Here is an 11,323-nt window from a genome sequence, read left to right on the forward strand (position 1 = left end):
CATTAGCTCTATGTGAATGATGATCTGTGTATGAATCACACTTCGCTAATGATTCACGAAGTTGTAAAAGAGGGTGTCAGGCTGCCGAACTACCAAAGGCTATAAAACACTTACTAGAGTTCTTGTCTGACACTTAACCGTTCCCCCAGATCAGGTCATTTTCTGCCACTTGCTAGCATGTACTCTCAAAACAGCACTCCCTAATTGTTGCTATAATTCAAAAGGAACAGGTAGAGCAGGCAGATGAGAAAGCCCAGGAAATGTTTTATAACAATTAGACACAGGCAACCAGCAGGGTGTCAACAACCCTTTGGACATTCTCCCCAGTTCCAGCTGCCTTCTCACCTGGCCCAGGGAGAGGGCAGCTTTCTCAGACCACCCACCCTCAACACCACCAAAACACAAGCTCTTAAGAGACACTGCCTTAGTCCTGAGAGGCCGGATCAGCCCTGCTCACATGAAATCCATATTCAGCTTCTAACCCCAGCACTATGGAGACTGGCAGCCTGAAGAGACTCAAACAGTCAAAGCGAGGAAACAGCATGTAAGCAGCTGCAGTACATCCTACGTGATTACCTGCCACAGAGCCCTGAGGTATCAGTTCTGCCCTGGACTATTTCTATTTCGGCCTCTCTGCAAATGTCTCCTCCTTCTCCTCACACTACCAGAAGCAAAAGGCAGTATTAATATTATAGCCTTTACCTCTGTAACAGAAACATGACCTCCTTTAGAAACTACCCTTAAGACGAGTGGGCTGAGAAAGCACTACTTCGAGGAAGCAATTTGGCTTAGGCAAGAACTTAAATCATAACCGCTTCCCTAAACACTCCACACACTAATGGCAGATCATAAAGCCAAAGCAGAAAACTCCTTGTCAGTAAAGATAAACTCCACATGCCACCCCACAGACGCTACTCTTCCAGTCCTTGCCTCACTCATCTGTTTCACATTCCACAGAGTGAAAGACAGCCATTTACCCCAAGGCTGGCCCAGCCCACATTCCAGCAGAAGCAAGAGACTTTTAACAAAGGTAGGTCCACTGGAGACATCAGCTTGCTGTGGAGAGATCCTCAAGGCTATTCCATGACTGGCACTAGCATGACATATCAGCACTGCAACCTAATTAACACAGCACAAGTTGGAAAGCCAAGTAGTACCTTGCCACAGCACTGCCCTTCACAGATCGACCAGCTCACCCAAGGCCCGGTTCAAGGTCTCCATCATACTCCACATCCTAAAGGTGAAAGCTTCAGTTCTGCAGAAACAGATCCTGTATCAACAGTTAAACTGTTTCCCAGAGCCCAGACCCGAGGCACAGCCACAACAACAAACAGATCCCGATAAAGAAGGTAGGGAAAGAGATCTGCTGCCAGCCTGGGAGCAGGGGAGGGAGCCTCTTAACCAACACATCTCTGGCAGCGCGGCCAGAAACCAGTCACAGCAATGAAAGACCACACCAACTCCTCCTCCTGACGTATGACATCACTTAAAGACAAGATAGTTATACTGGTACTTGCCTAGACACAGTGGTATTGTTACAATCACATAAGACACAGTACACCACTATATATGGTATACTGTATCTTATATGCATATATGGTGCAGTAGAGGAATTCACACCACAGTTAAGAACCAACTACTCTAGCACATTCAACTATTCAGCAGTTATTCCAGCACAGTTGCAACTTCAGTGCAACGAAGCTGTACGGCACCTGCTGTCAGCAGAACAAGCCATCTACAGTCAAGCGCTGCAGGTGCTCCCAGGAGTGAATATTTGCACTGCCTAATTCAGGAGAGAAATACAGCTCACCGATGCAGTACAATATAACCCCAGCACCACCAGTTTCCCAGCACTTTGTTCAAAAGAAATCAGGAACAAGGCAAACCCGTACAGGACATCTACTTGCAACTGACCCCAGTTATTCCCTAAATGCATCCCAGCAGCTAGTGCTGCTGTAGCATTCACAGCTGCAGCGTTAACTCACAAGAAGGTGGGCTTTCAGGTCACTTTTGGAAAGGCCCACCATGCTAACAGTAGAACAGGCCAAGACTATCTTGTTCTCCAGAACTACTAGGTTGTCCAAACAGGTCTCAGCCTTGCCAACTTGCCTGGTCACAAAAGCAGCATCATCCCAGGGCACCCCAGACCCAGGTGTGGAGATGCATAGCCTCCTGTCCCTGTCGCACAAGGCTGCGAAACAGCAGCAGCTTGAGGCTAATTCCAAAGTTGGGCCCTTCCATCAGGACCAGCAAGGCTCCAGATGGACTGCAGGAGAACCCAGCTGCAAATGACGCTTTCTGCAACACAAGCTGGGCAAATCATTTATGTCTAAGCAACAGGTCAGCTTTTCCACCCTTAAGCAGGACTAGTATATGTTTCATTTTGCAGGAATTCCCACACATTTTCAGGCCTCTGTCCTTCCTGGTCACTTTTTATTTATCTCATATTTGGGTTCTCCCATATAGCAGATGGAAGTCTCAACTTAGCAGAATCCAAACCCTATCAGGAGACTGCATCGCTTTGCTTTCCCACAGCTCTGAAGACATCAAGACTTCCCCTTCCCTTGTCATTTCTCCATTCTCCTGCCTTGATACATTTCTTCCAGTTACAACCAGAATAAGTTACTCGTTCAGACTTAGTTTCTGCATTTGCTCAGAAGCCTGCATATGCCCTGTTCCCCCACCTTCCAAAAAAGTTAATTTGGAAAAATGTTCTTCAACACACTGTTTGTCAACTGTAGTCGTGCTTGCAGACAGAGCCTTCAAAGACACCATTCTCGTTGCCTCCTCTTTTCCTGTTTCAGTAAAATAACTCATAAGGGCTACTGCTCTGAACAGAAGTCTAGCCCTGCCTTTAAGTCCAAGGCAGGAGAGATATCTCAAGGGAGCAGGTTCCCGAAGGTTTTACCATTATAATGCAGCTCCACACCTTGCATCAGCACCTGCTGCGCTCTTACTCAAGGTCAGAGAGTCCATCTGCCCAGCAGAGGTGTTCGCAAACTGTTTCTGAGCAGAGCTGTTTTCATGAAGAAAGCCCTTGTTTCTAAGACTTTGAGAAGTTATCCAAATGTGATTCAAATGCGACATCTCAGGCCTAAGCCTGCAAGGAGACTGCTAGTTGTTGTCGATACTTGATTTTGCAAGCATTTACAGCTTAGATTAGCACAAAAAACTGACCATAGCTCTGCTAACTATTCAGAACTGCAAAGACCAAAGGAACAAAGAGTGATTGTCAGTTTAACACTGACACTGGAAAACTGCATGAAGCAATGGCAGAAAAGCCCCGAGAGAGAGGATAAGGGAAAAACATAGTGGCTAATACTGCTTAGACTTGAGCTGCTGCAACATCCACATGCAAAGACATGGCTGCAACTTCTGAGTGGCACAGTCTTTCACCAAGACTTTGTTTTACAAAAACTAGCTGTGAACTGAAAGCAGAATCCCCCTGTAGGGGAGAAGCACAGATGCTTGATGAAAGTCTGAGCACTCCAAGCTACCAGAGATGAATCACAAGGCTAGACTTCTCACAAGGGCATAACTTGCTCATCACCAGCCTTTTACCCTCCTCTTCTTCTGGCTAGAAAGGTTAATTGCCTGTAGCACAGAACTCAGGCCTCATTTGCTCTCACTCATACATACTCTGCAGGTATCAGCTACTCCCCCTTCCCTTCTCACCAAATCAGAAAGATCAACTCATTAACTTTCTACAGTATCAGACAGTTTGCAACTCAACTTTGGAAGAGCTAGGAGGAGATAATAGACACTTCTGTTTTAGAAAGCAAGATACATCCAAAAGCTCATTCTACTCCCTGCCAGCAGAGACAGGGGTTTGGGGTTTTAAAAACTATTTTTCCTTGGTTTGATTTACCAGATTCTTACTATCCAGAGATCAGCGAGAAAGCCCGCTTTCCTAATCAGGGCTGGAAAAATAACACAGGACATTCTTGCTAGGATGTTACCTTAAAGTTTGAGAAGCAGTCTTACCCTTGCTGGCCTCTAGCTGATCAGCTTCTGGTAAAGCTGAAGCTCTAATCTTCTCCCTTGGTTTTCTGACCAAATACTGCCACTTACCTCATCTATCCCAGACACTATAAAAGCATTTCCTTGCTCTTATGCTTACTTAAGATTTTGATAACATTCTGCAGATTTCATTGAGATTTTACCAAAGTAGCTGGATAACAGCAGAGGTGCCCCAACCACCACATGTGAACTGAACGTGTAGCTCCAGCTTCCTCCATTTCCCGTCCCTTTGATCCACTGCAGGAACAACCAGCACATGAAACTGGGACACTGCTGCTGGGTCACTATTAGGAGTACATGAGTAAGGGAAGGTAGAGATGCCAAGGAGTCCCTGGCCTTCCACATCACCCTATTTAAAGGCTTTGCCCCCTAACCCACCCCAGAACAGGTCTTCCTACTTCACAGGAAGAGGAAGCGACTCTCCCAAAGGCCGGAAAAGCCTGTTTCACTGCCTCACACCTCTGGTGCCGGGGAGCCTAATACTTCTGGTGGCAAAAGTTGCAGCATCTCTTCCCCTTACCCAGACAGACTGGGATAATTTTAGCTAGGACTCTCTGGAAGTACAATGTGCATTTACACATAACCAGCATAACCTTGCTTATAGAAGGATTGCTAGCATCAGCAGCCTTCGTCAGGTGACAGTTTAGCAGTTAGCACACATATTAAATGGAGGAAGAGCAGTATCACAACATCTAGGAGATATGCTGGATCCAGAGGGCTCAGCTAAACCTCCTACACTCATTTTATAGCGCTTGCAGCATCTTTACCAACGAAGTAGAGATGTGCCAGGGATTGCTGATGGGGAAGAGGGAAGACATCTGGGCTGTGGCCCCAAGAAGCTGTTACCTCTAACAGCTACCCACTCCAAGCTAGCCCTTCAGCCTCACCTCTCCCAGGAGCTCTCCGATATCAGTTTTAATCTTGTTCTTTGCAACATTCATCTATTCCAAACAACATGAGAGCTGCCGCTAAAGGTAGACATGCTTATGCTACCACATTTTGAACTGGGGAGAGGCAAAATGCTAACTGTACATTTCCAAAACACACCCCAGCCTCCCTCAGTGCTGTTACAGGAACAGATAGCAGTTTTCACAAGCTGACGTGGATGCCCATAGCTCCCCAAGCCCTTTCAACTCCATGGGAGAAGTCATTTACATGCTCCTGTGCTTGCTGGGACCTCCCCACAAGTATAACGCATGCTGTCAACGCCATGCGAAGGCACAGCTGAATGACCAGCTTCAGCAAAGTCCACTCTGCTGCAGGGGAGTAAAACCCTGACTCCGCACTCACTTTTTCCCATACCCCCATCCCTTGCACAGCTACATGGTAAATAAGATAAAAAAAATTTAGGGAGACCTGTCGCTTGGGTTCTCCTCCACTTTCCCCTCCTGCCTGGGTTGGTTTTCAGCTGAACGATTCCCCTGGCCTACTCTACACACAAGAACAAACATCAGCACTAAGGAAAAAACAAGACAGCATCTTGGCTTACATGAGCTGTCCAAAGGCAACCTGGCTTTTGGGTGGCCACAGGACAATGCCAGTGGTGCCCCAGCTTGATTAACACCGGTTCAGATAAGCCTATGGAAACTGGAGCCACAAGAGTGGCTAACGAGTCACCCTTCATTTTTATTTTATTGAACTGTATACCAAGACACGCACGTTCTTTGCTATTTTATAGCTCCAGTACCTATAGTTCTTAGAATTACTCAAGCCCGAGTGGCTTCCTGACCCATGCAACAAGCCCCTGCTGAGTTACACACAGAAACAGGCACCATGTCACCTCTGGCATGGGACAGGCTGTGAGAACATCCAGCAATGTTATTTCTGGTGGGAAAAAAGAAATCAAAGTGCAAGGACAATGCTATCAAAACTTTGGAAGAGATTGCTTTTGGGGAAATGGAGCTAAGCACTTTCACTCGGAGGTGAAGCGGTGAGAAAGATCAAATAAATAAGAGAAATAATAAAGCAGCCCCTGCCTCCCTGCCCTTACCCTCCTGTCTTCCCGGAGCCAGCTGGTCCCTTGGGAGGAGCCCAAGCCTGCACGGGGGCCAGAGGAGCCATCTACTCCAGCTGGAATCCGCCGTTCCCCGGTGCCAGCTGGCACGGGGTGGCCAGGGGGCACGGCGAGGCCGGACGCGACGTGGAGCTCCGCAGCCAGCACGGGCCCTGCGTCCCCTCTCCTCTGCCCGGTGCGGCGGGGCCGGGACAGACACCTGTGACACCCCCACAGAGGCGGCCGGAGGGAACTCATCCGCTTAGGGGGGTGGGGGGAAAAACAGCTGACGAGCCGCGACCAGCCGAAGCCGGAGGGGAGCTTCGCGGCAGGCGCTGCCCTTTTCCCGTGCGGCAAATACAGTTACGCTTCCTTTCTGCGACTAAGCCTTCCCCGGTGTCTCCGGGGAACACGCGGCCCTCCCGGCCCTATTCGCCGGCCCCCAGCCTCACTTTTCTCTCCAAGCCCAAGCCCCTGAGCGGGCGCAGGGACCCGGCCGCTTCACCACGCGGCGAGACAAAAGGGCACCGGGGCCCGGGAAGAGGCCGCCGGGCCAGGGCTGCGCCTCGCCCTCCCCCGCCGCGACAGGCCCGGGGCTGGGCGGGCCGGTCAGCAGCCCCCTCGCTCCGGTTCCCGCTCCGGCCAGGACCACCCCCCCCCGTTCCCGGGGCGGACGACCCCGCTGCCCGCCGGCCCGCCCCGCGGCCGCCCTCCCGCCGCGGCCGCCCCCAAGGCGGCGCAGGCCCCGCCGCTCACCCGCGGGCCGCCTCCAGGCTCTTGATGAGCTTCTTGATCTTCCAGATCTCCACGTTGCGGTCGGCAGCGCTGGGATCGTCCGCCATCTTCTCCCTCCTCCTCCTCCTCCTCCTCCTCCTGCTGCGGCGGCGGCGGCTGCGGCGGCCTGCGGCGGGCCGGCGGCACAGACACAGCGGTTAGACCCCGGCCCCGACCCGGCCCCGCCGCCGCCCGCCCGCCGCGCCCTCACCTCAGGCCCGGTCCCCCCCGGCGGCGCGCGGCTGGCGGCGGCGCTGACGTCGGACACCGGCTGCTCGCGCTCCCCCTCTCCGCGCTGCATGTGTTGCAATCGGCTCACATGGGGCCTGTGACATCACTTCCGGGGGACCGGGGCGGGGGGCGGGCGCCCGCCCCGCCCGCGCGGGAGCGGGGCGCTACGCCATAGGCCGCCCGCCCGCGCGCCACCACCCCCCGCCCGCGCCGCTATTGGCCGTTGCTCCGCGCGGGGCCCTATGGGGCGCGTAGTCCGCGGCCCGCCCCGGTCCGGCCGCGGCGCTCGGCGGGGCGGGGCGCAACGGCGGGTCTCGCGAGAGCTACGCGGCCGACCCCGGGCGCGCTTAAAGGGCCCCCGCCGGGCGGCGGGCGAGAGCGGCGTGGCCGAGGGTAGGGTCCCTGCTGCGGCGCCCCCGGCCCGGGCCGCCCGCCCGCTCCCGAGCCGGGCTGCCGCGCCCCGCCGCTCGTGCCAGCGCCCCGCCTGAGGCCTGCGCTATCCCGGGCCTGCCGTGCTGCTGCCACCTCGGGGCCTGCACCACCCCGGGGCCGCGCCACCTCAGGGCTGACCTGCCCGGGCCCTGCGGCTGGCGTCTGTCTCCCGCGGGGCTGTCCGCGTCACCCCCAGGGTGCTGTCACCCTCTGGGCCACCTCTGTCCCCCCGGGCCACGTGCCACCAGTTTTACACCCCATGCCACCCTCTGTGCCCCATTCCCCAGCCCCCTAACAGCCCACCCGGACGGGGACCGAGTGTATCCCCACTCCCGGGTCCCCTGGGCCAGACACCTCTCCCTCCCCAGCAGCGCCTGATGTTGCTGCTTTTGGGGGGCTGGGGCCACCCCCTCACAGACGGGAGGCTTCTGTCCCTCCTGCTGTGCCGTGTCCCTGCGGCAGCCGCTGCCCACCATACGGCCAGAGCCCACAGCCTGTGTTTCAGGAAAGCCTGGTCCCTCCTGGCTTGTGGTCACCAACATTTGGAGGAAGCCAAGCGGGGCAGGAGGCATGGGGAAAGGAGATGGGAGGACATGGAAGTATTTTATGGAGCCACAGGTTTATCTTGCATTTCTCCTTTCCCTGGAAACATCACCTTTCTGCTGTCCTTAGCGGTGCTGGGGGTTGGGGCAGGGGGTGGCCGAGGGCAGGAGCAACACATGATGCCTGCAGAGGTCTTGGCCGAGCTCAGCCGTGTGCTCAGGGCACTGCTTTGAAGGCACCAATGAAATGGTGAATGTCCAGAGAAGGGCAGCGAGACTGGCTAGAGGTTTAGGAGAGGCTGGGGAAACAGTGCCCAGAGAACCTAGGGTGGAGGTGGTGGTGGCGGTGGCCAGCTGGGGGAATTGTGCCCCTGCAGCCCTGTCCTGCACAGGGAAGATAAGCACCAGGCTGCCTGGCGTCCCCAGGGAAGGGGTGAGGGCCTCCCTGCCCTACGGTACGGCTGCAGCCTGGCCTGCAGCCCTGCTTGGCTGGGGGCATCCTCCTGCAGAAACCCCCCTCTGGGTCCCAGATGAGAGGGGGACTCACACCAGCCCATCCCCAGGACAGCAGTGGCTCAGCTCGTGGAGCAGGGTTCCCTGTGTGCCTCTGCAGTGCCATGGGCTGGGGCTTCTCCTATTAATGCATTATTTGAGGTGATTTGACCTGGCACTCTCTGGCTCACAGAAAGCATATTGCAGCGACGAGCCAGCAAGCGCACCCTTGTGCCACTGCTCACGAGGACAGCAGGGCTGTGGGGAGCCGATCCACCTCTGCATGCCTGAGCACATGTCCAAGAACCACATCTAAACATAACTGCAGCCTCAGTGCCTGGGTTTGCAAACCTACAACCTGCTTTTTTTGCCCTGAAGATGCCAGGCAGCGGGTTTGCTCCCGTGGGAGTGCCACAGCCTGGGGAGCACCTGCCAGCTCTGCCTCCAGGACAGCCTGGAATGGGACCGCCTGGAAACGTAGTGATGAAATGACACTGAAGCCATCTACTTATTTCTTTTATTAAGTGGCAGGAGAGAGGCTGCTTCCCTGCTGCCCCCCTGGAGGTGATGCAGAGCAGGCACCAACAGCTGGATCCTGGGGGGTTCCTGGCCGTGGTGTCCCTCCAGCCCCAATCCATCTCCCTGGGACCGCCCAGCTCTGGCATTTGCCATCAGCCTGGTCACCACCCCCGCCCTGCCCGGGGGCAGCCTGGCCTCTGTGCTGTGCCATGCCATGCCATGCCACAGCAGACTTGTGCTCCCAGGACAGCAAGCGCTGCCATAGCCCGAGCCCACTGCAGCCTCCTCTCCCTCCTGTGCTGCCTCTCGGCTTCCTGGCCCAGATGTAAAGCACCACTGAAGCCCTGCAGGGAGCTACACACTGGGCACAGCTGGGCAGCAAGGTCACCTGAGCAGAGACCTGTCTGGGTCTCACCCTGGAGCTGGGTTTTTCTATCAACAGGCTCATACTGGGGAGACACTGAATTTCTGAACTACGTGGTTGGATTTAAAGTCCTGTTTCTTTTCTGGGGCTGAACAAGTATGAATTTCAACCCTTGCAAGTATTTTTTCCCCGTGCATCTGGTCCTGCACAGCCCTTTATAATCCTCCTCAAAACAGGAGGATTATACCTGGCTTTAGATGATCTGCTGAGATGGAAGTTTCTGTGCCTGATACGACAGGGACAGTGTACACAGATGGGTGGGTGGCCAACAACTTACTCCGTGCTTCCCTAGTAATCCTGCCCTTCCAATTCAATCCAGGGACCCTACTCCAAAAAGTGCCTGCTGAGTATCCCAGTTACCACCTCCCAGCCCAATGCACCCACTTTGCCATAGCACTTTCTGCTCCAGCCTTCCCAATGCGACAGACGCTGCCATCAGTTCACCCCGCGGCTCTCCTGCCGGCTGGCTGACACAGATCCTGAGCAGTGCCTGTCTCCGACAGCCGGCGCAGCTCCACAAGAACAAGGGGGGAGCCAAAAGCAGGGATGGGCGCAGAGCCACTGAATTAGAGAGAAATTTTCCAATATACTGCTGCACTATTTAGAGGCGTTTTAAAAAGGAGCTGTGCCTTCACAGCACGCTGACAGTCACTGTGTTGCGGAGAAGAGGGAGAGGCTCCATCTCACTTTCCTCCTGCAATCCCCAAGGAAGCCGAGCATCTCCTGCCTGTACAGGCAACCCAGCAGGTCCCTGTCCTCACAAGGCGTGCTCCCCAAACATGGCATGCTGCAGCTATCCTGAGCCAGGGGAAAATGCTTTCAGAAGAAGCCACTGCAGGCAAGTGGAGATACCCTGCAGCTAGTGGAAATCTCAGCCTTCTCTCCCCTATTAAAGTCAGGCAGGAGCTGTCAAGTATTCCAGTCCTGTTTGTGTTACTGAATGCTATCATTTTAAGGCAGTCTGACTTGCAGAGCCCAAGGAGGCTGTGCCTTGCACTGACCTGCTCCCACCCACAGAGGACACCGTGAAAGGATTCACGCAGGTGGAAACATGCAGCACAGACATTGCTCAGTCACCTTTTTTCCTCAAAGAACATGCAAAACTTTTCTTAATTACTCTCATACACAGACCAGTAATTTATTCCAGAGCTGCAGCACTGCTGGGGCTACAGGCTTCCTAAGATGAGTATCAGCCTACATGAAAAATGACAGCAGGCAATGAACCCCAAACACCCTTTCCACCCCATGCTGACATACCTTCCCAGGGGCAGGACGGCAGCAGCTAACTCCTCAGGACAGGAGTCACCCCTTTTCACAAAAGCTAACAGCCCAGTTGCTGCATCTCCTGCCTTCCTGGCAGTTTTTCACAGCAAGAAATGGTTCTCAGCATGACACATCACCTGATTTCACTTTTCCCTCCATGATTCAATAATTTAGCTTATAAAGGAGGAGCTAAGAACAGTGCATTAAAAAATAAAGAACGTCTATGAAAGATGGCTTTAAACTGTGACAGGCCAACCCCGATCAACAATTCAGGTCCCTGGAGGCCATGAGATGATGATCCATCATCGCCTTTGCCCTGATGGCACTACAAGCCCTGATGGCACTAAGAGCGTGTGAGTGGCAGTCCCCATGGCAGCAGCATTGTCCTGGGCTGTCCCTGGCTCTGCTGCAGGAACATCTAGCTGCAGTTTCAGGGAGGTAGGAGGAAAAGCTTCCACGAAGGATGGTTTTAAACTGTTTCACTTAAGGATGTTTCCTTTCAGCACCGTTAATACCCAACTTGCTTTGCCAGAGAATTCCTTTTTCAGACTGTAGTTCTATATAGGGGATCACTTTTGACAGGAGCAGCAGCAGAGGGAAATTCAAGACAGGAGTCACCTGCAATCGAGTTTT

The 11,323-nt window shown here is 53.9% G+C and overlaps 1 protein-coding gene across 3 annotated transcripts in view; it reads right to left on the reverse strand.

Annotated features, from left to right (window-relative positions):
* The window catches only part of ETF1 (eukaryotic translation termination factor 1), a 31,066-nt gene extending 23,919 nt beyond the window's left edge, over nt 1-7,147 (reverse strand). The window contains exons 1-2 of one of the 3 annotated variants that reach the window (XM_075510052.1): nt 6,999-7,147; nt 6,770-6,914 (exon numbers count right to left, since the gene is read on the reverse strand). In XM_075510052.1, the coding sequence (XP_075366167.1) occupies nt 6,770-6,855 (86 nt within the window). In that variant the 5' untranslated portion in view covers nt 6,856-6,914; nt 6,999-7,147. Of the gene's footprint in view, nt 1-6,769 lie in introns of all 3 variants that reach the window. The other 2 variants (XM_075510054.1, XM_075510053.1) reach the window with 2 other exon arrangements.
* Nucleotides 7,148-11,323: the final 4,176 nt, after the last annotated feature.

The sequence above is a fragment of the Mycteria americana genome, chromosome 8 (assembly GCF_035582795.1).
Source record: "Mycteria americana isolate JAX WOST 10 ecotype Jacksonville Zoo and Gardens chromosome 8, USCA_MyAme_1.0, whole genome shotgun sequence".
Lineage (NCBI taxonomy): Eukaryota > Metazoa > Chordata > Aves > Ciconiiformes > Ciconiidae > Mycteria > Mycteria americana.